This window comes from Mesoplodon densirostris, chromosome 6, assembly GCF_025265405.1.
Source record: "Mesoplodon densirostris isolate mMesDen1 chromosome 6, mMesDen1 primary haplotype, whole genome shotgun sequence".
NCBI lineage: Eukaryota > Metazoa > Chordata > Mammalia > Artiodactyla > Ziphiidae > Mesoplodon > Mesoplodon densirostris.
In genome coordinates, this window is record NC_082666.1 from 56,606,664 (window position 1) to 56,620,025 (window position 13,362).

Below are 13,362 nucleotides of genomic sequence, written 5' to 3' on the forward strand. Positions count from 1 at the left end.
CTCCTTACCTGTGTCCCCAGGTATCAAAAGTATCAGCAGATGCTGAGAGCAAAAGTTTGTTTTGTCTAAGTAGGTGGAGGAATTATTCAATTGCAATTTTTTCACCTTTAGTAGACAATTTTTATTTTGCCAGTACAGCTTTCATTGTTCAACTCTTTTAAACTGTTGAACTTTTGTTACGCTCAGAATTTCTGAGTTGGCTATAGGGAATTCAGTGATGATGCTGTCTCTCATTAGAAGTTTATGTCACAGAAACTAGCGACCTTCAGTTGTTCATTCAGTCTACATATTTCTACTGGGCTTATTTGTTTGTCCATCTCTGCCTTGTGCTCAGAACACAGAGCAGTGAGGCCCAGATTACGTCAGAGAGAAATAGCCTGGTTTCCTTTACTTATTCACGATGTTTTGTTTTAAATTTAAATAACAACCAAGAAAATTTAGGAACTTATTTTTTACATAGTGATTTACTGGCCATAGTTACTTTCCATTTCATCCTGAGGTTAATAAAATGGGAAGTAAAAGAATGGCAAAGGGGTTTCACCTTATTTTCTGTGATTTTCAAGACTTGAGATTTTTTGTTTCTCATTTCAACTTTCCTAGAAAGCAAAACTTGAGAGCTGTTTGTGGGCAAAAATAAAACAAAGATAATTCTGAATGTCATGAAAGTGAAAAAAGAGAAGTGACGTTTCTGCTGACAAAATGGCAAAGTGTAAGTTAAACCTAAAAAAAGCATCAACCAAAGAATAGAAGGAATCATCGTATTTGAAAGATGTTAAGCAGCCACAAAGACAGAGCCAGGTGAGTCCAAAAAATGTCCATGTTGTCCTGCCCTGAAATGGGCTCCCAAAGTGGTGAAGGAAGATAGAAAGACAAAGGACAAAAATTATTTAACATGTAAATTAGAGAGCCCTCTCATCGGTCAATTGGTTACGAAGTCTGTAACCTAAGGCAGAGATTTGAGAGATCTAGGGTAAATTGAAGCCCTTCCCTGCTACCTGAGCAATTCACACACACACATACACACACACACATGCATGCACGCATGCACACTTCCTGGTTAACTTCGCCAATTACAATATTGGATTACCTTAATAGTTCTCAATTCTACCCAAATAGACATACCCCAGGCTGTCAGTTGGCAACAATTGTATTCTCTGAAATTCCTTTATGTATGTCTGTGTTCACTCTTACTACTGAGTCAACGTGGAAGGGATGCAAGTGCAGTCATTACTCAAAGGGACATTGAGAATTTTCTCCCAACCGTAGAGTCAAGCAACATGATCTCATACTGGGAATGGATTTGAAAAACTGACAACATACTCTTAAGAAAGAGTTAATGCACCTTCAAACAGGAGCTATTTCCTCTGATTCCCCTTGCATTTCCACACCCAGAATGGCAGGCTCTAAGCCTCCAAGAGTCCTACAGTATGTAAAGCGAATAATGATTCAGGAGGCTTGGCCAGCTGAGCAGCCTGGAGGCGAGGAACACATTCTGACCCTTCTCTCCACACAGCTGCCTTAGCCCAAAGACATGTCCTGCCTGAAGCTGGGAGTATTTTCCCTCTCTAAGATGCAAAGCTAAGGAAGCGGGCTTAGCCAAGTTATTGGTGTCAGTTCTTTCCAGGAAAGATCCTCTTTTAGCTCTGAAGAAAATGCTAGTGGAAGAAGACAGACTTCTGCCTAGAACAGAAAGAATCCTGCTCTGCAGACTTGGTCAATGTCCTAGTCCATCTTGGCCAGTAAGTGGCACTGTTGGTCCATAAGTGTTTTAATAGCCTCCAGAGTAAAATGGATCCTGCTTTCCAGTTCATTTTTGCTACAACTACTGTTACAATATTGTAACAAGGACATCCCCTCATTCCCAAAAATATTCATCAGAAGAAAAACAATAACCTCTTATATAGGAGTTTCTGGAAAGTCCAGGAACTTTCACTCAACTTTTGCTTTTAATTTGTGGCTTTGTACTCTTAAGGGGAAATTGGTGGCCAGAACCACAAAGGAACAGGAAACAGCTGTATGAATGGCTGGTGTAGGTGAAGGAGGAGTGAATGAGGGGAGCATACTGCGAATTTCTACATTGGAGAGGAAGTACAGGCATACTTTGCTTTATCGCACTTCACAGATAATTGCACTTTTTACTAATTGAAGGTTTATGACAACCCTACGTCAAGCAAGTCTATCGGTGCCATTTTCTAACAGCTTTTGCATACTCCATGTCTCTGTGTCACATCACCTTAATTTTCAGGATTGTTCAAACCTTCACTGGCAAAAAAATTCCGCCTTGCTGAAGGCCCAGATGACCATTAGTAGTTTATAGCAATAAAGTATTTTTTAAATTAACATATGTATGTATGTGTGGTCAGGCCACTCAAGATGGCTGCTCTCTTGCTCTCTGTACATCCCCTGCCCCACCAGTGCCTGCTTCTTCACCTACACCCTATGCACATGACTGACCTTCTTATGTACTTGCACCAGGCCCCAGCTAGTTACTTATCTTATCAAAGGGTGGTGAGGGGCGTGGCCCTCTACTGGTTTCCCTGGTAACTAATGAGCCCACCTGATGTCAATTCCCCTAGAACTGGCAATCTCCCCTTTGTTAGGGGAACCACTGACCAAAACTACCCACCCTGGCCAGGCGAGATAGTAGCCACTTGCATGAGTTATCTTACAACAGCAGGTTCTGGTAAGGAATGTGGAACTAACAAGCTACCACCAACCAGAAGATTTCTGGAAAGGTCAAAAAGAGCGAGGAAACGCCAGTCGATATGTCCTACCGACCTCCCAGAATCCTTCTTACTGGAATCCATCTGGGCTGAACGATGGGTGCGCCACCAGGAAGGACCCTGAGTCAGAATGATTGCTCAGAGACAACCCGGAAACTAACCCTGTTACCATAAAACCTGATACTGTGAGGCACGTGGCAGTTCTCCTGGGTTCCCTTACCCTGCTTCTCTCCTTCCAAGCACCCCTCCCCAATAAAGTCTCTGCTTTGTCAGCACGTGTGTCTCCTTGGACAATTCACTTACAAGTGTTAGACAAGAGCCCACTCTCAGGCCCTGGAAGGGGTCCCCCTTCCTGCAACACCTTCCCCCCGCAGGATCGAAGACTGCCACCAAGTCTGGCCCACTGCTCACCGCACACGGTGGGGTGTCACTCCAGGACCTTGCTTCAGACGTGTAAGCTCCCCCGTCCATTAAACCATTGATGTCTCTGTTGCTGACTCAAGATTGAAGAAATCTTGAAGCTGGGCAAGCACAGGACTTGTAGGCCTGTGAGGTGCAGCCCAACAATTGGCGGAGCAGCCAGGAGCCCGAGGAAACTGCCATGAGCACAGAGATGTTGGAAAATACAGGAAGGGTAATGGAAAGTTGCAGAGGCTGTCCACTAGCATGCGGGGCCCAAAAGTTGCAGGGGTAATCGTGTGGTGGCTGTCTACTAGTTTGTGGTGGCTGTCCTTGGTTAATTGGGGCTGCCAAGAGATATGGAGAACAGTGGTCTCTAATGGCTCCGCTGTTGTATCAAAGTGAGTCTTTTGTAATTGGTTAAGCCAGCTTTCTAGAAGGAATTGGTATTTCTCTTATGCCTTTGAGATGTAAATGATGTACCTGGGCTCTCTGGAACTTAATCTTATGTGATCTCTAAGAGTAAAGGAGAAAGAAGTGCTTTTAGGTAAACTCTGTAGAAATAAATTATGTTTGGGGAATGTCTATCTAAAATAGTCTCTCCAGACTTTGGTAACTTGAAACTAAACGAAGTTAAATGAAGAGAATTCATTGACTATCTGGGTCATTTCAAATAGGATAAAATATTGAAACATTAATTGCTGGGCAGGCCTAAGATTACCTACCCTTGCCTTCTTAGGAGAGAAAGACTAAAGTGTAAGTTTCTAATCAGGAAATGCACAATTACTTGCTTCTTGGTTTTTGCCAGAGATTAAGGTTTTTAAGGGTTAAGATTATAATCGGTTATAATTCTAGTTATTGTAACCAAGTTTCTTTATGGATTACTTTGTAATCAGGTACTTAACCATGGCTTTTTAAGTCTTCTGTCATTTATAGACAGTGTTTGTTGTACTCTGATGCGTTTGCAAAAGTGCTTCATCTTCAAGAAGATTCATAGGAAGGACCTTTTGACAATAACAGGTCTCTGATAAATGTCAGATTATACCGCTGAACAAGGTAAGAAATTAAGGTATCCTAATGGAAAACCTGATGGCTTCATATAAAGAAAACAAAAAGATTGGTTACTGAGTGAACTGGTGAATATGGTTATGATTTTTATGGGTTTTGTCTGGAAAGTTACTGGGATTTATCTGTGTTTTCCAGATAGAGGGAAGCCCTTCCCCTCAAGTTGGTTATGATTTACAGCAATTTTGGTAAACTACACCTATGGGTAGAATGAAAACATTTTTCTTTTCTCTCTGCCTGGTCCCTCCAGAAATTGGAGACTCTTGGGTTCTGAGCAGACCTATCAGGTGAATGGGAAAGACTGTCTTCCTGGCATGTGCAAGAATCTCAATATTTTGGGGACTAAGAAATCCACTGAGGCAGAGCCTGATGGCAGGCCTTGGGCATGACTTTCCTGGCCTTGAGAAGCCTGTTGGGAATTCAGTCTGAGACTCCTTCTGAGGAGTTCTCCCTCAGCCAGTTTGGAGGAGCCTATATGATCAATTGACCAGACTTGTTTTGCAGACAAATTAGTCTTGATTTGGCTGTGTTTAGTGGAGATGAGGGTAATTTTAGAGAGAAAAATATATGTTTCAGTGGATGTTAAATTCTAGTTTTGCTAATTGAGGTCTAGATTTATTGTGGTGGTCTGGAACTGTACCTACAATACTCTGAGCTATGCCTGTAAGTAACTGTGGTATGTATGAAAATGTGTGGAGACACACACACAGTTGCAGGCCCTCCCTGCTACCTTAGCAATTCACACATACTCCCCAGTGAAATACCTCAGTGAAAATATTGATTACAGAAATTCCTCTCAACTTATACCAAAATTGATACATTTGAATTTAAAAAAATGTCACTAAGCTCTCAGATACTATTCATTCACACTTCTTAGCTTCTCTCTTTTGCTACCTAGGCAGAATTTTTACTACTGAGTACAATAGATGTCAAGATTGTTATTCAAAGTGGCAATGAGAATAGTTTTCTATTTAATAATAGTTGAAGTCTCATATTTGGAATAAATCTGTGAAACTAAAATTTTATTGTTGACAGTTGTTTAATGCATTATAAATCTGAGGTTTTCCTGGTTATCATTGAATTCCATGTCCAGATTGGCAGCTCTGCCTGTTTTGTTGTACGTGGAAGGAGTTAATTCAAAGGGAGGCTCTGATCTGCATAGTGGGCTCTAGGCAGGGAGCACATCTTTGTCCCTTTGCCTGATCCCAAAGAGTCCATGCCCTGCCTGAAGCCAGAGACTCTGGAGACTCTTTCTCTTTGTAACAAAGAGTAAAGAAACAAGTTTATGACAGCATTAGAATTAATTGGTGCCAAGAGGAAGTCTTTCTGTAGCATGAAGGGACATCCCCAGGAAGTGGTAGGATTTCTGCATAGATCAGAGGCCTGTCCTCCAGTCTTGGTCGCTGCTCTTGTTGCACTTAGCCATCTGAGGGCTGTCTTCCCTGAGAGGAGTTTCATCTTCCCACCCATAAGCTGGATCCTGCTTTGTTCCCTTTTAGCCTCAGCTACTCTTACATCATACTCAGCTGAAATTAAGGAAAGCCTCTCTTGCAGATGTTTCTGCAAAACCTAGAAGTTTTATTTAACTTTTGCTTTCTACTTGTGTTGTTCTGCTTGTTAGGAAAACCATTAAGCTGAAAAAACAGCAGAAGGGAGTTGTGTGAATGGTGAAGAGTTAAAAAGTGAATAAGAAGGATGGCGTGGGAATTTCTACCTTGGAGGGGAAGGAAATATTGTGATATGGGAGTGTATCCTGGAATGCTGAGAGGGAGGGAATGTGCCAGGTGCCAGAACCATTAAATAGATAGCATGTTCTTCTGCCCTTTATCTAAATATTTCTTCCTGTCTCTCAGATATCAATACAAGCCACCATTTCATCTCTGAATGTAAACAAGACACTTCTTTGAAATGAGGAATGAAATGACAATTTTTCGACCTTCTCTAAAATTCATGACAGAATTCTGTTTTTTTAGGCTGCCTCCTTTGGAGGTCAGTTACTGAAAAGTAGGTCACAGTTCCTGAGAATTTTATTGAAAGAGACATATAATATTCTTATATACAACTGTCTGAAGGAAAACAGGAAAATACCTAGTATATTTTAATTCCTACTCTAATATATGATGCTAAATGCTTTAAAACGCATGAGTTCATTTAGTATTCATTAAAAATCTATAAATATTTTGAACCCATTTTATTTATGGAAAAACTGAGGCTTAGATTAAGTGGGTTTTGCAACATAACACGTGTACAAGCAGAATGGAATTTCAATGAAAATTTTTTTATTGTGAGTTATGGGTGATTTTTTGTGCTTTGTATTCTGGATTTCTGTTATCATTGTTAAATCTGTTTTTACTCCTGAATTATATGCAACACTCTCTTGCTCTATGGATTTCCATGGTTCATGTTATACTTTCAGATGGTTTTGACTATTTTTTTTCCTTTACCTTAAGTATTGAGAAAGAGGTTGCCTGATCCTGTTTCCCGCTTTCCTTTTTTGAAGGAAGTCTGTCAGTCTTCATGTTCAGTATAATCTTTGTTATTTTGGAATCCACAGAAGATTGTGATATTCATAAAACTAGGAAAAATTACCAAGTAGTAATATAAAAGAATTCTTTTCATATCTAGCTCTAATATAAAAGTGAAATGTGTGTAAAGTTGCTGTAGTAACCAGTGTCACAGTGATGAAAGTTAAGTAATATAACTAATAAAGCCAATAATTCCAGGAAACATTACATTATCAGTAGTAATTAGATTTTTGATGAGGGATTGAATTAGTTATCTATTCCTGCCTAATGAATTTTTTTAAATGATGAGCAGCTTACTGATATACAAAGTAGTATTAACTTAGATAAATTATCATTGTTAAGTAATTAAGTCATGATTTAAAATAAATACAACATTAAACACATTAATATGATTTGCCAGTACATCGATTACATAAAATCATTTAGAAAAAAAGATATACTACATAAAAAGGAAAACTATGCACAGAAAAACTAACCGACATTATTTACTAGATCCCACACTATTTCCTTCTCTACCTCAAAGTCACTAACTTCTCTGATTTACGCTTCTACCTACCCCATTGTGGTTTCCGCTTATTCACTCCACCAAGCCAAATCTCATTAAGGTTGCCAATGCCATCTATAATCCTGATGTAATGTGTAGTTTCAATCCACATCTTCCATGAATCCACTGATTTCTTCTAAGCACCTTATTTTCTTAAATACAGTCTTATCACTGTTCTCTGTTATTGTCCTTGTAATGTATGGCCATTCCACCTCTGTTTCCTTTGTGGCTCTTCTCTCCCCTCCCTTTAAAGGTGAAAGATCCTCAGAATCAATTTTAAGTCTTTTTCTCACTCTTCACTATCTCCCCACACAACTATCTCCAATTCCAGCTTTCATTTGCCAGATAAGGTACCTCCAGCTACAGCATCCCTTTTGAATTATAAACTCACATATTCAACTTACAAATGACATTTGCACTTAAATGTCTTCCAGTCAACTAGAGAGGATATCTACAGCTTTTATTTTTATTTCCTGACATTCTCCACTCTTGCTTCTGGTGAGGGAATTCATTTGTTTTTCCTTCTTCTCTTTATAGCATTAAGTATGATTATTATTTTTAGATTTCTTTCCCTTCAAAAATCAAAGAAACAAGAGGGCAGGAGCTGTATTTGTTGTGTTCACCTTTATATCCTGAGGGCAACATCCAACCTGGCTTATAGAAAGTCAGTTGTTACTTTTAATTTGAATATAATATGATGGGTAAATGAGTTGTGACATCCATTTCTTTAATCAAGTTGCACAATCAGGCTTGGTGTTTCTTTTTTGTGTGTGGTACGCGGGCCTCTCACTGTTGTGGCCTCTCCCGTCGCGGAGCACAGGCTCCAGACGCGCAGGCCCAGCGGCCATGGCTCACGGGGCCCAGCCGCTCTGCAGCATGTGGGATCTTCCCGGACCAGGGCACAAACCCGTGTCCCCTGCATCGGCAGGCGGACTCTCAACCACTGCGCCACCAGGGAAGCCCTTGGTGTTTCTTTTTAAAGAATAAACAAATACAAGAAGTTTTCTATAATAAAAATTTGATAAACAAGACAAAATAAACTAATTATAAAGAACATATTTTATTATATTACACAATGTAAAGGTACACAAAATATTATAAAAATAAAAATAATTTAAATCTTATAAATAGTTAAATAAATAAATATTAAAATAAATAAATATTTAAGTACATAAATAAATATATCAGCATGGGCATCTATGAAGGACTAGTGCCTGTAGAGTAGAACATCATGTTGCTTAATATTCCTGAAAACACTTGACAAATTAATTCAATTCAGGGCATGATGACAGTAGAAATGAGAGTCTTTGACATGGCAGCACAGGGGGAAGTGTGGTCTCGTTAGTGAGAATCATTTCCGTGTTGAAGCAGGTGTGTGTCATTCCTTCCTCCTGAGTCTTTCTTGCAAGTTTGTTGATGAAGAGAAGGATCTCATGAGTTCTGCTCTGACAATCTCCCAGGCACAAGGGCTGTATTTCTTCTCTTGCAGATAGACAGTGATTCTGTGGAAGTATTTCCTCACAGCCAGGATGGAGTCCTCCTTCAGCAGGGGAGTCCCTTCCAGCCCCACCTCCTGCATCAGACAGGCTTGCAGGTCAGTGAGCTGCTGATAAAGTGCAGTGTAGAACTTGTCCAGGAGGGTCTCATCCCAAGCGGCAGCCGAGCCCTCCGTGCTGAAGAGCTGGAAGGTCTGCTGAATCATCTCATGGACGACAGCGATGGCTTGAGCCTTCTGGAACTGGTTGCCTCCAAACGCCTCCTGGGGGAATCCAAAGTCATTTCTGTCCTTCAGGCAGGAGAAGGGGGAGATTCTCCTCATTTGTTGCAGGAGCATCAGGGCCCTCGTGTTAGCCAGGCTGTGGGTCTGAGGCAGGTCACAGCCCAGAGAGCAGCTGGAGTTGCAGCTGAGCAGCACCAGGGCCAGGAGTAAAGACAAAGTTGGGGCCATCGGGGACCTTGCAGATGCTTCCGGCCTGGCTGAGGTGGGGACTCTGTGAACCCTGCTCTCTAGGTTCTCTGAAGACCTTCCTTCAGGCCTGGGTCTTAAATAGGGACATATTCATTTCCATTTTCTGAATGTTTTTTCTTACTTTCTACTTCTGTTTTTACTTTTCATTTTGCACTCTCCAAATGGGTTAGGGCAGTGTTTCTCAACCATTTTTTTCCATTATTGACTCCTCCCCTACCCACAGAGGCTTTTTACATATTATTTCCTAATTGCCCCCCCCATGAAATTTTGATAACATGTATATCCTGTGTATGTAGTTACGTATTCCATGGATATCTCTATTCTGTACATAGGAAAAGAAAGTGCAAAGCTTACTCTTTTTATTCAATGCAGGATTAAGAATGACTAAATAAAAATGTTAAGCTACAAGTTAAATTTAAAAGCTATTGACACAACTTTATAACTAAATTTGCTGAGTGACATATAAGTTTGTTTAATTATATAAATTGTAATATAGAAAATTACATATGCAAGTTAAGTTTCTAAAAATACATAGTAATTTTAATGTAATGAAATATTTTAAATTATTTAAAACTGCTAAGAACAATTGAAAATTAAATTATTTTTAATTTATTTTGGTATTTAACTTTTTAATTTTATTTATTTATTTATGGCTGTGTTGGGTCTTCGTTTCTGTGCGAGGGCTTTCTCTAGTTGCAGCAAGTGGGGGCCACTCCTCATCGCGGTGCGCGGGCCTCTCATTATCGCGGCCTCTCTTGTTGCGGAGCACAGGCTCCAGACGCGCAGGCTCAGTAATCATGGCTCACGGGGCTAGCTGCTCCACGGCATGTGGGATCTTCCCAGACCAGGGCTCGAACCCATGTCCCCTGCATTGGCAGGCAGACTCTCAACCACTGCACCACCAGGGAAGCCCGGTATTTAACTTTTAATTTTACCTCATATGAGAAAATAATTAATTTCACCAGCTGCTAGATATTCATCAAGATATTATCAACATTTTTTATCTTTTTAGCACTAGACATAATGATTGATGTGTTGAATAACTTTAATAGAATTAAATCATGGAATAGAAACTTTGTATTTCATTCCCAAGGCCCACATCACACTCAGCAGTGATGAGGATTAAACATAAACAGCGTCCACAAGACAGCCAATGGCAGCAAGAAATATGCACAGGCCACCTCTCACAGTATGACTGAGATGCAGGGAAGGATGAAGAGAAAGCCTCCAATCACAGCCATCTGTTAGCTATAGGTTTGTAGCCCTGATCTTGCATACATTTTGTGTATCTCACAAGACAATGAGAGATAAGAAATACTAAATAAGGTTTTTGTTAGACAAGGTTGAACTTTGGAGCTCCCCAAACCATTGTAATGTCTAAGATGTGTTCACACCCCCAAGAACTAATTTTCACACTCTTGGAAGCAGTGTTAACAAATGTTCCATCTGGTGAGAAATATTGATGATGGGGTGACTATGCATATATAGGAGCAGGGAATATATGGGAAATCTCTATACCTTCTGCTCAACCTGACTGTGAACCTAACCACTCTTTTTTTAAAAAAAAGTATATTTAAAAAAATATTTACTTCTTATATGTGGAATCTTAAAAAATGATACAAATGAACCTATTTACAGAACAGAAACAGAGTCACAGATGTAGAAAACAAACTTACAGTTACCAAGGGGAAGGTGGGTTAGGGATAAATTGGGAGATTGGGATTGACATATACACGCTACTATATATAAAATAGATAGCTAATAAGAACCTACTGTACAGCACAGGGAACTCTACTCAATATTCTGTAATGACCTATATGGGAAAAGATTCTAAAAAAGAGTGGGTATATGTACATGTATAACTGATTCACTTTTCTGTACAGCAGAAACTAATGCAACCTTGTAAATCAACTATAATACAATAAGAATTAATTTAAAAAAAGATCCATCATCAAAAATGTATATATTTAAAGGCTAAGGAAGCAGGCTTCTTAGACTATTGGAGACAGTTCTTTCCAAGAAAAAGCGTTTTTAGCTCTGAAGAAAAATCTCCTGCTAGAGGACTAGACTTTGGCATAGAACAGAAGCCAGATCTTCAGATTGGCCAATAGGGGGCACTCCTCCATAAATATTTTAATAGTCCACAGAATGAAATGGATCCTGCTTTCTATTTCCTTTTTGCTACAGCTACTGTTACATCATTGTAACAAGGACATTCACTCATTTCCAAAAATATTCACCATGAGAAAAAGAAAAGAAAAAGTCCTCTCATATAGGAGTTTCCAAGAAACCTAGAACTTTCACACAACTTTTGCTTTCAGTTGGTGGTTTTGTACTCAAGTAAAATTGACAGCGAGAAACCACAAGGGAATAGGAAACAGCTGTATGAATGGGCATTACAGGTTAATGCAAAGTGAGTGGGAAAGCATACTGGGCATTTCTTCACTGGGAAGAAGGAAACAATTACGATATGAGAGTGAAAGAATGGGATCCAGGAAAGTAGGGAGGAAAGGGGAAGTGTGCCAGGTATCAGAATCAGCAAATAAATATCATATATATTTTTAATATGTTCTATACAATAATACATGCCATCATACATTATATACTATATATTATTCAAATATATATAATTTTTTCAACTTTCCTTTGGAGACCGATCTCTGTACCAGATATTCACAGGCCACCAATTTCTGATTGCATATACTTCAGACTTATCCCTGATATTAAGTGTGTCTAATTTCTTCAGGATACTTCCTAAATATGTTGTTTAGACTGTCAGTGTTTTGCAGTCACTTACAGAGAGAGGGGTAGGAGATTTCACTACTCTCATGTAGATCTATATGAAAACATAATAGCCACCACCTGTTAAGCTCTCACTCCGTGGAAGATACTCTGCTAAATGCTTTTAAATGTCCTTGTTTGTTTAATACTCAAAACAACTCTAGGAATATTTCCACCCTACTTTACATTTGGGAAAACTGATGGTCAGAGAAGTTAAATGAATTCCTCAAAACCAAACATCTCAATTCCTAACAGAATCTAGATGTGATGCATAATCCTATTATCACATCATAAATAATTACTTACATTTTATATCTTGAAATTCTCATATATTTTCATGCCAAAATTACACACTTTCTTGCTCTCTGTATTTTGTTGATGAATGTTATTGTGTTTTTTCCTGGCTTTCACCTAATTTTGCTCTTTACTTTGGATATTGAGGTAGAGAAATTTTCAGTTTAATTTTTTCATCTTATGAAGAAAGTGTCTCTATTATATTCATTGCAACTTGACTACTTATTAATCCCTTAAGAGCTTGTGAGTTTCCTGAAGTCATTGCCCTACATATAAATCAAATCTTAATTTAATCAGAAAGAAAGGAAGCAATAGAGTAGAAGTCTTGGCTATCAATCTCTACACAAAAAGAAGATGTGTTTTATAATAACAGAAAAAGCAGTGTAACAAAGGGAAAAATTAGGTAGCCAGATTACTAAAACACATAAATACTAAGACTGTTATATTGTCAGTAACAATTAGATTTAGGATAAAGGATGTATCTGATGTTCAAATGGTGGAATTAACTTTCAATAAAATGATTCCAGAATGATTACCTGGCAATCTAAGCAGAAATCAGTGTAAACTCTTATGCTATATGATAGATGAAAATAAAATCCTGATGGAATACAGAATTGACATAAAATTAGATTTGTTAAAGAGAATTAGGACAGTTCAAGTTCCATTCATGATGTGTAAGAAGGCTTGAACCTGTCCTACTACCATCAACGTCTAGAAAAGTGGCTGTGATGCTGAAACAAGAAAAAAATCTCCTTGAGCTCAACAATTATCTTGACTCTCTTCCTGGAGGTATAGAGAAGTAAAGAAATGGAAGATATAAATAAAAACTAATATGAACTTTTAGAGATGAAAAACATAATAACTGAAATGAGAATTCAAGTATAGATCAGTAACCTTAAAGACACAACAGTAGAATCTGTCCAAAAGGAAGCATGGAATGAGATAAGAGCTTCAGATGTTTGGAATGCCAGAAGGAAAAGAATGAAAAGAGTCAACCAAAATATTGGAAGAAATAATGGCAGATAATCTTTTGAATTAGATTAAAACAACAAATGTATGGAT

At 38.7% G+C, this 13,362-nt stretch overlaps 1 protein-coding gene across 1 annotated transcript; it reads right to left on the reverse strand.

The window, feature by feature from the left end:
• Positions 1 to 8,634: 8,634 nt before the first annotated feature.
• LOC132491769 (interferon alpha-1-like) lies at positions 8,635 to 9,204 on the reverse strand. The gene has a single exon (XM_060100665.1). The coding sequence runs from the start codon at positions 9,202 to 9,204 to the stop codon at positions 8,635 to 8,637; it is 570 nt and encodes a 189-aa protein (XP_059956648.1).
• Between the last annotated feature and the right edge of the window lie 4,158 nt (positions 9,205 to 13,362).

What these genes read in the sequence shown, in the direction of transcription:
- LOC132491769 (XM_060100665.1), bottom strand. Translation starts at nt 9,204, where the DNA reads ATGGCCCCAACTTTGTCTTTACTCCTGGCCCTGGTGCTGCTCAGCTGC.